Source organism: Mustelus asterias, chromosome 25 (genome assembly GCF_964213995.1).
Source record: "Mustelus asterias chromosome 25, sMusAst1.hap1.1, whole genome shotgun sequence".
Taxonomy (NCBI): domain Eukaryota; kingdom Metazoa; phylum Chordata; class Chondrichthyes; order Carcharhiniformes; family Triakidae; genus Mustelus; species Mustelus asterias.
This window is the reverse complement of record NC_135825.1, coordinates 46,120,478-46,135,420: the sequence shown is the minus strand read 5'-3', so window position 1 is coordinate 46,135,420 and position 14,943 is coordinate 46,120,478. Positions and strand designations below refer to the sequence as shown.

Here is a 14,943-nt window from a genome sequence, read left to right as displayed (position 1 = left end):
AAATTGAGCTGTGAAGATGGTGTCTTTCTGTGGGGCAGTCATTCCCACTCCTGGCAGGAAGTTATTATTGGAGGAACTATACAGCGCCCACCCAGGGATATCTGAGATGAAAATGTTGGCTTGCAGCTATTTGTGATGACCCGGGTTAGGTGCAGAAAATGAGAGCATGTTTAAACTGTGCAACTAATGCAGCCCGGATGCACACTTGGGAGAGGCTAGGTCACCAGTGGGTGTGATTCCACTTTGATTTTGTGGGTCCATTCTTGGACAAAATGTTCCTACTTATCACGGACACAATCAAAATGAATAGACATCTATGAAATGAAGTCCATGACTTCTTGTGCAACAGTGGAAAAGTTAAAGCAAACTTTCACCACCCATGGTTTGCCAGAGATGTTGGCTTTGGACAATGGGGCAGCATTCACCAGTGAGGAGTTCTAGCATTTTATATCATCAAATTACATGAAGCACAAACATACCACACCTTACCACTCTCCTCAAATGGACTGACTGAGGGCTATGCTAAAAGCAACCACCAACATCCCTATAGACCAAATTAGCCCATTTTCTTATTGCCAATAGAATGACAGCTCACATAACCACCAGACTAAATGCTGCCAACTTGCTGCATGGTCTGATATATGCTAAAAATGTTGGGACTGGTCAGAGTTGGGTCCCAGGTGTTGCGTTTACACAAACTAAAACATAGGCACAAAATATCATTAAACTTGGAAAACGAGAATATTGCCAATGAGAACTAATTTTCCGAATCCCCCACCCCCCACTCCCCCATACAGTGACATAACAAGGTTCCTGCCCAGGAAGGGTCAGAATGTCATTTCAATACATTTAAATATAATTGTGTCGCCCTTCACAGTCATGTGGGCAAGGTTTACAAATGCTTTTCAAAAAGGGGAACCAGGTGAAGAGAATCCTCTTGAGGTACAGAAGTACGTGTCACCCCTGGAGAGAGAAAGGCATGCCAGGCAGTACCCTGACATTACTCTCAGCTTTGACCCCTGGGCGCCCCGATCTCAGAATTCTCAGCTGCCAACATTTTCTGTCGGTAAGAAGTCTCACAACACCAGGTTAAAGTCCAACAGGTTTATTTGGTAGCAAATGCCACCAGCTTTCAGAGCGCTGCTCCTTCGTCAGGTGGAGTGGGAGATCTGCTCACAAACAGGGCATACAGAGACATAAACTCAATTTACAGAATAATGATTGGAATACGAGTCTTTACAGATAATCAAGTCTTAAAGATACAGACAATGTGAGTGGAGAGAGCATTAAGCACAGGTTAAAGAGATGTGTATTGTCTCCAGACAGGACAGTTAGTGAGATTTTGCAAGTCCAGGCAAGTTGTGGGGGTTACAGATACCGTGACATGAACCCAAGATCCCGGTTGAGGCCGTCCTCATGTGTGCGGAACTTGGCTATCAGTTTCTGCTCAGCGACTCTGCGTTGTCATGTGTCGTGAAGGCCGCCTTGGAGAACGCTTACCCAAAGATCAGAGGCCAAATGCCCGTGACCGCTGAAGTGCTCCCCAACAGGAAGAGAACAGTCTTGCCTGGTGATTGTCGAGCGGTGTTCATTCATCCGTTGTCGTAGCGTCTGCATGGTTTCCCCAATGTACCATGCCTCGGGACACATCCTTTCCTGCAACGTATCAGGTAGACAACGCTGGCCGAGTTGTAAGAGTATGTACCGTGTACCTGGTGAATGGTGTTCTCACGTGAGATGATGGCATCCGTGTCGACGATCCGGCACGTCTTGCAGAGGCTGCTGTGGCAAGGTTGTGTGGTGTCGTGGTCACTGTTCTCCTGAAGGCTGGGTACCAGAGCAGAAAACAGTACCACTACAGGGAAGTCCATTGTCAACTTGTCGGACCACACACTTCAACCAGATGAAATCAAAGTTCTCAGCCGAGGGCTCAATTTTTGCCTCATCACCATAATAGACCTCATCAATCTCACAGCAGACACAGAGGAATTCATCAGGCGAATGAGGTTGCGGGAGTTCTTACACAAACCCCAAGAGGCCAACAGCGAACACAATGAGACAGCCAATGAACTGGAACAGCCGACAGAGAGATCCGCAGTGCATCCGAAGAGGAAACAGTCTAATTGGACTCCTCCGGAAGGCCGCTGCCCTCGACTCGACATGTATACCCAAGCCGTCAGGAGGTGCATCAATGCCAGATTCATCAGCCGCACTCACAAGACAGCCCCGAACGTCACCCAAGCACAACGCAACGCTATCTGCGCTCTCAAGACCAATCACAACATTGTCATCAAACCAGCAGACAAAGGAGGGGCCATCGTCATACTGAAAAGAACGGATTACTGCAAAGATGTGTACTGACAACTGAACAACGAGGAACACTACAGACAGTTACCCGCAGATCCGACCAAAGAACACACCCGTCAACTCAACAGACTGATCAAGACCTTTGATCCGGACCTTCAGAGCACCCTCCGTGCTCTCATCCCATGTGCTCCCCGCGCTGGAGATCTCTACTGCCTCCCGAAGATACACAAGGCCAACACACCCAGCAGTCCCATCGTATCGGGCAATGGGACCCTGTGCGAGAACCTCTCCGGCTATGTCAAGGGCATCCTGAAACCCATTGTACAAAGAACCCCCACCACACAACCCTGCCACAGCAACCTCTGCAAGATGTGCCGGATCATCGACACGGATGCCATCATCTCATGTGAGAACACCATCCACCAGGTACACGGTACATACTCTTGCAACTCGGCCAACGTTGTCTACCTGATACGCTGCAGGAAAGGATGTCCCGAGGCATGGTACATTGGGGAAACCATGCAGACGCTATGACAACGGATGAATGAACACTGCTCGACAATCGTCAGGCAAGACTGTTCTCTTCCTGTTGGGGGGCACTTCAGCAGTCACGGGCATTCGGCCTCTGATCTTTGGGTAAGCATTCTCCAAGGAGGCCTTCACGACACACGACAACGCAGAGTCGCTGAGCAGAAACTGATAGCCAAGTTCCGCACACATGAAGACAGCCTCAACCGGGATCTTGGGTTCATGTCACACTATCTGTAACCCCCACGACTTGCCTGGACTTGCAAAATCTCACTAGCTGTCCTGTCTGGAGACAATACACATCTCTTTAACCTGTGCTTTATGCTCTCTCCGCTCACATTGTCTGTACCTTTAAGACTTGATTAGCTGTAAAGACTCGCATTCCAATCATTATTCTGTAAATTGAGTTTGTGTCTCTGTATGCCCTGTTTGTGAGCAGATCTCCCACTCCACCTGACGAAGGAGCAGCGCTCCGAAAGCGAGTGGCGTTTGCTACCAAATAAACCTGTTGGACTTTAACTTGGTGTTGTGAGACTTTTTACTTTTTTTACCCCAGTCCAACGCCGGCATCTCCACATCATGATTTTTTCTGTCCCCAACCTGCCAGTGTGATGGCATGGACCATGTCTGCAGATTTTATCTGCACAGAGTGTTGGATTATCTGGAGAAAAAACCGGGCTGCGCAGCCTGTGAACTGCATGCTGGTTTTCTCGCCTCAACCAACACTCTGTGCAGAGAATGGAAAGTTCTGCCCATTGGTTGGGGGAGGAGGGGATTTTCCACTCTCGTTTTTGGCAGGTGAGAATGGCACTGGGGACTGAGAAACTAGCATGAGTTCCAAAATGGCCTTGTCGCTGGCAGCATTTCCTGTTGACAGGTCAGGAATCCCATTATACATCCCCACTGTACTATTCCCCAACATAGGGATGTCCCATCAGTGGGATTTGCAATAGATTTTGTCAAACAGGGAATCATCGAACACAACCCGCTGAGATGTACAGCTAAGTACAGCCCATAGGGGGGATTGGGTCATGCCCCAGCAGTACCCTGGAAATCATTGAGGACTTTTCTAGGCTTCCCTGGTCTTGCTATTTGTCCTTCTCCATACCTCTGAACTGGGAAAGACCAAGTCAAGGATTATCATCTAATTCTCCAAGTGCTGCTGCATTTTGTCACCTACCTTGTGAAAGTAAAGAAAAATTATGTAGAATGCCTTATTGAGGCCTCCGACTTCATCTATATTTAGACTCCCTGTTTGCCCCTCCAGGGAGCTCCCCAAGAAATTCCTTGACAATGTAAAGAGTTTGGGGCTTTCATGTCACATGAAAAAAAGAAGGGTGGAAAACTGAATGTTCCTCCGATTTATAGAAGACAATCTTTCTTTTTAATTATTATTTTTGAATGAGATGTGGGCATCATTGGCAAAACCAGAATTTGTTGCCCATCCTTAATTGGTCTTGAACTGAATGGCTTGCTAGGGCATTTCAGTGAGCAGTTAACAGTCCACTACACTGCTTTGGGTGTGGGGACCTGGAGTGACATGCGCCAGACCAGGTAAGTACGGCAGAATACCATCTAAAGAGATTTTGTGAACCAGTGGGATTTTACAACAATTGACAATAGTTTCATGGTCGCCATTACTGAGGCTAGCTTTCAATTCCAGATTTTATTAATTAAATTCAAATTCCACCAGCTGCTATGATGGGATTTAACACATATCCCTGGGTCTCTGGATTACTAGTTACATTACCACTATGTCACCATTTCCCCATTTTGATTTGTATTCTTGCTGAGCAAATGCAAATGGAGAAAAGAAAATATATTATTTAGCTTTTAATATAGAAGTGATGGCTAAAAAAGTTGAATAAGTATTAAACATTAAATAATACAAATAATTTTCAAAATAGTTATTTGTGGCACTGTTGTTGATTGCTTTTTGTTTCTTCTGAATGTTTTTAATAAGAGATTGAATATGATAATCTAGAAATTCAGTAGTTTGCATATTGTTTAAGGATTCCAGACTTTAGACCACGAAGACCAGATTGCGTTGCTAAAAGGTTCCACTGTTGAAGTGATGTTCCTCCGGTCTGCACAGCTGTACAACCAGCGCTTCACACAGATTAGTCACCAATTTATCCAGGGTGAGTAACAGGATTCAAATAAAGATTGGTGAGTACGCATTTTAGAAAACAAAGGAAACACAACAAGTGCCCACAAACATGAATGGAATAATGAATGGAATAAGGGCGGCACGGTAGCACAGTGGTTAGCACTGCTGCTTCACAGCTCCAGGGACCTGGGTTCGATTCCCAGCTTCGGTCACTGTCTGTGTGGAGTTTGCACATTCTCCTCATGTCTGCGTGGGTTTCCTCCGGGTGCTCTGGTTTCCTCCCACAGTCCAAAGATGTGCGGGTTAGGTCGATTGGCCATGCTAAAATTGCCCGTTAGTGTCCTGGGATGCGTAGATTAGAGGGATTAGTGGGTAAATATGTAGGGATATGGGGGTAGGGCCTGGGTGGGATTGTGGTCGGTGCCGACTCGATGGGCCGAATGGCCTCTTTCTGTGCTGTAGGGTTTCTAAGTTTCTAAGATTCTAAGATCTATTTTAATGATATTGGTTGGGGACACCAGACTCCCTGCTCTTCTTTGAACAGTGCTACGAGATACTTTATATTTACCTGGGAGAATGATACTCAGTTTTGTGACTCATCTAAAAACAGAAACCCCTCAGTATTTCACTGGAGTCAGCATAGACCTTAAGCTCTGGTATCTGGAGTGAGACATGAACCCAGAATCTTTTGACTCAGATGGAGGGTTACCCATTTAGCAATAGCTAACACTGCATGTTAATATCTATCAATGAAAACAATTTGGGAAGAGAAGTACTTGCCAAATCAAAGCAAACACTTTTTTCAAGAGGTTTCATCTCCAAAGAACTATCCAAAGCTTTATGACATATAAATTCTGAGAACCACAAATTTTAGTGAGAAGCTGAAAAAGAAACAGGATTAGTAGAGAAATAGTTTTGGGAAAATTAATGGGATTGAAGGTGGATGAATCTCCAGCACCTGATAATCTTCATCCCAGAGTAATTAAGGAAGTGGCCCTAGAAACAGTAGATCCATTGGTGGTCATTTTCCAAAATTCCTTGGGCTCTGTAATGAAGGGTATCTCTGTTGGATTGGAGGGGAGCTAATGTAAACCTGCTATTCAAAAAGGGAGATAGAGAGAAAATAGGGAATGATAGACCATTGGTGCTAGGGAAGTTGCTAGAGTCCATTATCAAGAATTTCATAGATCAGCATTTTGAAAGCAGTGGTACGAGCAGACAAAGTCAGCATGGATTTACGAAAGGGAAATCAAGCTTGACAAATCTGCTGAACTTGCTTGAGGATGTAACTAGTAGAGTTGACCAGTGAGAATGTGGTTTATTTAGACTTTCAGAAGGCTTTCGACATGGTATCACATAGCAGATTACTATGTAAAGATAAAACACATGGGATTGCAGGTAGTGTCATGAGGTGGATAGAAAGGTGGTTAGCAGACTGGAACCAAAGAGTTGGAATAAATGGGTCTTTTTCCAATTGGCAGGCAGTGACTTAGTGGGGTACCGCAGGGATCTGTGCTAGGACCCGAACTGTTCACATTACTTATTACAGATTTGGATGAAGGAACTAAATGTATTATCTTCAAATTTACAGATGATACAAAGTTGGGTGGGAGGGTGATGTGTGAGAAGAATACAGAGATGCTTCAGCGTGAATTGGACAGGCTGAGTGAGTGGGCATATGCATGGCAGATGCAGTATAATGTGAATAAATGTGAGGTTATCCACTTCGGTAGTAATAATAGGAAAGCATATTATTATTTGAATGGGTGTAAATTGAGAGAGGTAGATATTCAACAAGACCTTGGAGTCCTCAACGAGCAGTTGCTGAAAGTAAGCGTGCAGGGACAGCAGGCAGTAAAGAAGGCAAATGGTATTTTGGCCTTCATAGTGCGAGAATTTGGGCATAGGAATAGGTATGTTTTACTGCAATTGTATAGAGCATTGGTGAGACTACACCTGGCGTATTGTGTGCAGTTTTTGCATCTTTATCTGAGGATGGATGTTCTTGCTATAGGGGGAGTGCAGCAAAAGTTTACCAGGCTGATTCCTAGGATGCTAGGATTGTCATGTGAGGAGAGACTAAGTCAGTTAGGATTATATTCATTGGAATTAAGAAGAGTGATAGGGGATCTCATGGAAACTTAAAATTTTAACAGGGTTAGACAGGGTAAATTCAGAAAGAATGTTCCCCTTGGCGAGGGAGTCGCGAACGAGGGTTCATAGTTTGAGGATAATGGGTAAACCTTTAGGACTGAGTTGAAGAGAAATTTCTGCATCCAGAGTGTGGTGTGTCTGCATTCAGAGTGTGGAATTATTTACCACAGAAACAAGTTCATTAGCCCAACCCATTAGTATCATGTGCCTCACTTTTGACAGCAGTGGGTACTAAGTGGTCCAGTACTTAATCTGTTTTTCTGAGACTGGCAACATGTCTAAGAAATTCAACAGTATGTCAATTTCCTGTGGTACGGGGGAAGTGCAATAGTCTCTTGCAAAGGTAGGCAACTAAGTGCATCTGAATTTGTTATCTGTGTTCTAGGCTGGTGTTTGAAGGTGTATTTGTAGGTGGAGAGGATTAACGCCCAATGCTGAATTCTTGCTTATGCGATTGGTGGAATAGTCTTGTCTTCTTTAAAAAGACCCACAGCTGGTCTGTGATCAGAAAATGGGGAAGTGTCTACCATACAAATACTGGTGGAATTTCTTTACACCAAAATCTATTGATAATCCTTTTTTCACAATTTGTGAGTCATCTTTTTCGGCTCCTGAGAGGGTTCTTGAGACATATCCTATTGGCCTTTCAAATCTCATGAGACAACACTGTACTAATGCCGTATGGAAAGGCATCACAGGTCAACACCAGTTCCTTAGATGGGTCAAAATGCACCAATAAACTCAATGAATGTAACAATTGATTCACTCTGTTAAAATCTTCTCTCTAAGGTGTCTTTCAAAACTCACATTGGTGCTCCTTCAGCATATGCAAGGGGGTCAAAACTGTCAACATATTTAGTAGAAAACACCCATAGTAAATCACCATTCCTAAGAATGACTTGAGCTCAGATGTGTTTCTGGGAACAGTTGCCTCATTTATTGCTCTGAGCTTGTCTTCCATGGGATGTAATCCTCGTGCATCTACATGATACCTCATATAGGCTACCTCAGTGGCTTGAAAAGTATATTTCTCCTTATTGAGGCAAACTCCAGCCTCTTGAAATCTCTTTAATATCTCCTCTAAGTTAGCTAGGTACTCAGCTTGTGTCGATTCAGTTATCAAAACATCATCCAGGTATACTACAGCTCATGATAGTCCTTGCAATAGGCTTTTCATTGTTCTCTGGAAAATAGCACATGCTGACAACACACCAAAGTGCAGGGACCTGTACTGGAACAAACCTTGGTGTGTGTTTATCATGACATAACCTCGGGAAGCATCATCTAATTCAAGTTGCTGATATGCCTGATTCATATCCAGTTTTGTGCAGGATTGACCTTCAACCAGCTTTGCATACACATCTTCAATCTTCGGGATTGGATACTTATCCAACTTGGCGGCATAATTAACAGTTAATTTGTGATCTCCACAGATGCGGACAATCTTGTCAGGCTTTATCACGAGGACTATGGGGTGCTGTCCACGCGACCTGGATAATATCCAGTTCTTCCAATTTCTTCAATTCCCTGTCTGACTTTTCTCACTAGGCATAAGTACTGGTCTTGCTCTAAAAAAACAAGGTGTTGCCATTGGATCAACATAGATCTTCACCTGGAAGCCCTTTATTTTACATAACTTGTCGCAAAAAAAATTCTCATACTTCTTTATTAACTCAGGCAGTCCCCTTCCATACTTGGAAGATCCCCATCCAGTTTAACTTGATTACCGTGAATCAATCACGGCCCAAACGACTTGGCCTGATACTATTATTACTGGGAACTGAGCGAACTGCTGCCAATAGCTTAAAGGTACTGTGGTAGTACCCTTTATCTTGATTGCTTCTCCTGTGTAAATTGTTACCTTTCTGTGGTACCCCTCAACTTAATGACTGGGCTTCTTGTAAGAATAGAAATGTGTGTTCTACTACCATCGTGGCAGGGGTTCCCGTATCAACTTCTCTCTTTAAGGACCTACCAAAAGCATCACAGTGATGGGGATTACCATGTCCCTTTCACGTTGATCAATGAGTGAATATTTAAATCTTTAATACTGGACTCTTCCACATTATGCATTTGAAATGTATGCCTAACTCTGTTACTGGGTAGACGATATTTACTTTTACACCGGTGCCTTAAATAATCTCTCCTGTGGCAGAAAAAACATTCAGCCTCTTGATACCTTCAGACTTCAGGAGAGTAAGTACCCCTGCACCAGGAACACATTACTTCAATCTTAGGCAATTGGCTCATTTAAATCTTCTCGCTCTATTCATGGTTGCATTTGCTTCCTGTTTTAAAATTACATCCTTGTTTTTGGCACCTCTGCTGACAGCAGCTTCCCACCCTCGCACAATTTTGCGTACTCTGAGGCTCCTGTGTGCCTTTCTCTGCACTCTTCATCACCAGCACCAACTCCTTCTTTAAACTTATATCTGCCTCTGCTAATAGCTTCCTTTGGATGGCCTCATTATTTACCCCGCAAACTAAACGGTCGAGTAACATATTGTTGAGAATGGCTCCAAAGTCACAGTGCTTTGAGATCTGGCTTAACTTGGTAATGTAAGTTGCAATAGTTTCCCCAGGGCTCTCCAAGTTGGGTTAAGCTTAAATCGCTGCATATTACTGATGGCTTGGGGTGGTGATGTGTTTTCAATAATTCAACTATCTCAGTGAATGATTTGTAATTGGCGCACTTGGGGATGTGAGGCCGTGTATTAAATTGTAGGCCTAGGTCCCATATATGCTCAAAAGAATTGCCTTTCTCTTCCCCTCCCCTCTATTCTTTTGGCCTGAAAATAGTCGCCCAAACGTTCAATATATTGGCCGGTGTTTTACGACCTCGCTCGGGCAAGGCTCTTAAGATCCCGCCCGAGGCCAATGGAGAATTCCATTCCATTCTGTGTGCCGCTAAAATTCTGGCCATAGTGTCCAATCCTCGATAGAGGTGTCAAAAGGATCTATCTGAACAAATAGGATATTGTAAACTCTCATCTGTTTCTCAATTTGAACTTCAACATGACTTTATGCTCATGATCCTGGGACCACTTTTTTTTTCTTTTATCCTTGTAACCAATGTAATAATTCCAGTTCCCAGGAATAAATAACAACTGCAATGTTTATTTACATATAACTATAATTCTGGTGATGGTGATGATTATTTACATATAACTATAATTCAGAGACTTATAGCCTCATGGCTGCCAGTCAACTCCCAAGAATGTTCTGGAACAGAAACCCGAGCTCATCAGGGTGATCCCCCCACCCTTCTCACTGATTGGTTCCCTAAGTCATGTGATACTTGCTCTGTCAATGGATCTTTAAAGGGACAATCTCCACAACCTCCCTATTTAACAATCTAATAAAGGGAAACATGAAGTGCAATTTAGAGATAAACCATATAAGTCAGATGAGGTGGTGTAGACACAAATTGCTAAAAGTTAAGTTTTGGATTGAGGTTATGAAGTTTTCAACAGAAAAATAAAGAATATCAGGCACAGCAAATATTAAGAGTGTAATAATGAATATGCTGAGATAAGTGTACTTGTTTTGCCATTTTATGTACAATACATTTGAAAAGCATTAGTAAAACTATTAGGAAGAGGTAGCTTTTTTTGTACCAAGTCAGTTATATCTATGTTAGTCAGTGTAACAAATGCACAGGGGAAAAGCTTAAAAATTAATTTGAATTCTGAATCATAATTGATCTAGTTTATGTGACTTTAGATCAAGATTAAATAAAATCAAATACTGGGCGAGATTCTCTGGCTTCCCATCAGCATTTATCTCGGCAGCAGGAAGCAAAGCACCATTCACTGGCAGTGGGATATTCTGGTCCCACCATTGTCAATGGGAATTCCCATTGAAGCCATCCAATACCACTGGGAAATCTGCATAACCATGCGCCACTAACGAGGGTCATTTGTCAGTTTCACATTTCACAAAAGCTGTTGTAAGTGGGAAATCCTAACGTGTGGGAATAATAGAGCAGGGAAGTCTGCTAATGATATTCAAATGTATTTAAATGGGATTTCCATCATTGCATAGCAGGAACCCATTACGTCATTTTCCGGGGGCAAGGACAATCCAGCGGGAAATCCCTCGCATGAAAGCCATTTTGGGACTCCTGCTGGATTTTCTGCCCCAACTGCCATTCCTGCCCACTGAAAATGGGGGCGGAAAATCCCGGCCTATACCTTCGAACTCAAGTTTCACTGTTCATTATTTTTAGCAAAATTAGTTTTGAAAATAATGCTGAAACCCTCCCTCACGGATGGGATTCTCCAGTGCCACTGAAAGTGAATGGAGTTTTGGCTGGAATGCCAAATTTTCTGTTCTCACTTGCAATGGGGTGGAAATGGATGAGATCAGAGAATCCTGCCATAAATGTTTAATATTTATGATGCAGAACGTCAAAGTTCATATGTACATTTACCAATTTACTATCTAAGACCTTGGCCATATAATTAGCACTAGGTAAATATTAATATACATAGTGATCTAATGTTCATTAGACAACCCATGGTCAAATATTTTACAAATACTGTATTAAAGAACTTAACCCTATAAAAAGACTAAAATATAATACTTTCCTCTTTCACCTTTTCTTGCCTATTGATCATGACTTGTGTCCCATACTTTTTGTGTTCTTCTCAGGAGTGACCAATGCCTCATGACATGTTGCTTACTTTTCAGTCCAAGTTACCTGACCACCCTACTCACTTTCTATCCAAAATGATTTTTATTTATAACAACTTTAATTAGTAACCTATTATTTTATTTTGCCTTGTTCGATTAAAATTTGGTATCAAACAATTCATTTTCCCCGCTTCAGAATTGCTTTGTTTTTGTTGATGTTTAAGTATTCACATACCAAAAGCAAATTAGGAAGTATTTTAGTTATGTCATGGAATGCAGATGGTTGCCATATGGTATCAGGCTATACCTGATTGGAACTCCCTCTTTCCAAATGATTCTTTCCTTTTGTTTTACAGATACTGATCATTTTTCTACACTCTCTGGGTGCTGTCATAACCAGTGTTTTGAAGAGCATATTCCAGCTGTTATGATGGAACAGTCCCATCTGGATGAAGTCTCAATTATAGTTCCAAATTGCACGCTAGGTACTATCTTTCTATACAATTACTGCATTGCAATAATTGTGATGAAGACAATTACAACACACCTGATTGCATTTTCCTTTTTAAACTCAAGGAGAAATTGTGCAGGTCTGGGATATTATTTGGGGAGTGATAAATGCAAATAAGTTTAATTTTCTCAATGAATAGAGATAACACATATGACAAGTATACAATAAGGACAGGGATTGTGTGTATTCACAGCAATGAAATCCTGATAACTAAACACCTAAGAAAAAGAAAATACTGGATATGCTGGAACTTTGAAATAAAAACAGAAAATATTGGAATTACTCAGCAGATCTGGCAGCATCAGTGCAGGGAGAAACAGTTAATGTTTCAAGCCATTGATAAATCATCAGAACTAGACAAAGTTAAAAATGTAATAGGTTTTAAGCAAATACCGAAGCAGTGAAGTGCTGAAAAGAGCAAAATGGAAAGTCCTAAAGGGGTTGGAAAGCAGTGGAGATTAAATAACAAAAGGAATGAAGGTGTAAGACCAAGGAAGACAAGTGAACATACAAAAGATAGGTCTGGTGGAGGTATAAATGAGGAAAAGCAAAATCATTACCAACAGCTGCCATTTGGAAAAAATAGGGGCAGAGGTTATGATCTGAAGTCTGGAAGGCTGCAAAGTACCTCATCGCAAATTTACAATGAGCTTCTTTGCAAAAGGGTAGAAAGCCAAATATGGAGAGGCCAGGGTGAGTGGGCAGAGACTCAAAATTACAAGCGAATTACAAACTCAAGGCTATGGTTGCAATGGAATCAGTGGGCGTGATCTTATAACCTTGTTGTTCAGCAAGGCGATGTGGTAAGATTGGGCTAAAAGACAAAAAATCAGATTCACGCCCAGTTTTTTGCCTTCCCTGATCGTACCGGCCCTGTTTTGCTGACAAACTTGACTTTGCACCCAGAAAGGACGATTTCAATATTAATGACATAATTTACAGGATAGCGTCTAGGCTCACTTAACCCCTCACCGGTCAAGCTTCTCACTAGCGAGAATCACAACTGGTCTCCAACAGAAACCAGACATGATTCGCCGGGGGGAATTGGAGGCCATTGAAGCTCCCTGAGAGATCAGGGCGCCTGTGCAATGGCGTCCCCAAGTGCACAGCAGCTTCCCCAGCAAGCTTAGGCTCCTTCCCCCCATCCCTTGCTGGTGAGAATTGCATCTTGGCACTTTTTTTGGACTGAGTGCCATAAAGATTGCGACTCACAGCTTGCCAAAGAAACCTCCCACTTTCTCATTCGGCACTTTGAATTTTTTTCGTAAGATTGCATCCACAGAAATTTATGACACAGAAGGAGACTGTTTGGACCTTCCATTTCTGGAGATAGGCTATCAACTAATATTCACTACAAATCCACAGACACCCACAGCTATCTTGACAACAACGTCTCACACCCTGCTTCCTGTAAGTACTGACCAATCATCCAGTTTCTCTGGGCAGAATTCTCCCAGGCCCCAGCTAGTGTTCTTGATGGCAGGCATGGTGAGAGAACATGGCTGGAGGCCCAGAAATCAGTGTCACAATAGCATGAATTTACAGAAGGGATATTTCACTGGTTCCTGCTATGGTGGATCGGAAAAACCCGCAGTCTGGTGTGTACTTCATTTACAGGGATGCAGATGAAGGCCTATAAGATGCTCTATGGTGCCGGTAGTAAAAGCATTGCCATGAAACATGTTTTGAACAATGTGCCATGCAGATGTTGGGACTCATCTGAACAGTGCCGGGGCTGCCTCCAGAGTTCAGGATGGAGGCCATCCACAATGCCAGATCCTGGAAATCCACAGCAGGTAGACCTTCTAGATTAAGTGTTCTGGAGGTTGTCCGTCCTCCAGCCTCAGAATGTTCCTGGAGATCCATCTTCTTTCTCAGAAGGTCAATTTTTTTTCTTCAGTAGTGGATCAGTGATATTGGGTGCCTTTTCAATAAGGCATCTGGACATGAGTACGTGCCATCAAGGCACGCCCTGCCACTAAATATGGCATAAAGCACCCGGGTAAATAATAAATGAGGTCGGGGCAGGAAGATTTGGCATTTTTTCCTCCGGCCACCACAGCAGGAAACAGTCCACCTTCCTGTTTCCGTCCACGGCACTTAGGGGATTTTCACAGTAACTTCATTGCAATGTTAATGTAAGTCTACTTGTGACACTAATAAATAGACTAAACTGAAAAACTTAGTTTCAAAATGGGAGAATTCCATCCTCCTTCAACGTCATCACTGTTCTGGTGATGCAATTTTCCACACCAGCCCATTCGATATGTATTCCTTTTTCCTCAACCAAGGATTCCCACCCAGCATGGCTGACAGGGCCTTCCATCATGTTCAATCCAAAGTTAAAAGTTTATTTATTAGTCACAAGTAAGGCTTACATTAACACTGCAATGAAGTTACTGTGAAATTCCCCTAGTCGCCACATTCTGGCGCCTGTTCAGGTCAATGCACCTAACCAGCACATCTTTCAGATTGTGGGAGGAAACTGGAGCACCCAGAGGAAGCCCACGCAGACACGGGGAGACCATGCAAACTCCACACAGACAGCGACCCAAGCCGGGAATCGAACCTGGGTCCATGGCACTGTGAGGCAGCAGTGCTAACCATTGTGCGATTGTGCTGCCCATTTTACCCACTTCTGCTCTCATCTCTTCCCCTCCCTATCCCCTTATCTTTACATTCCACCCCACCAGCCTCC

The 14,943-nt window shown here is 43.1% G+C and overlaps 1 protein-coding gene across 4 annotated transcripts in view; it reads left to right on the top strand.

Annotated features, from left to right (window-relative positions):
* LOC144479150 (bile acid receptor-like) overlaps positions 1-14,943 on the top strand; it is a 199,419-nt gene that overhangs the window by 157,930 nt on the left and 26,546 nt on the right. For 3 of the 4 annotated variants that reach the window (XM_078197700.1, XM_078197702.1, XM_078197703.1), the window contains exons 8-9: positions 4,848-4,976; positions 12,091-12,219. In XM_078197700.1, the coding sequence (XP_078053826.1) occupies positions 4,848-4,976; positions 12,091-12,219 (258 nt within the window). The remainder of the gene's footprint in view (positions 1-4,847; positions 4,977-12,090; positions 12,220-14,943) is intronic. The other variant, XM_078197701.1, reaches the window with a different exon arrangement.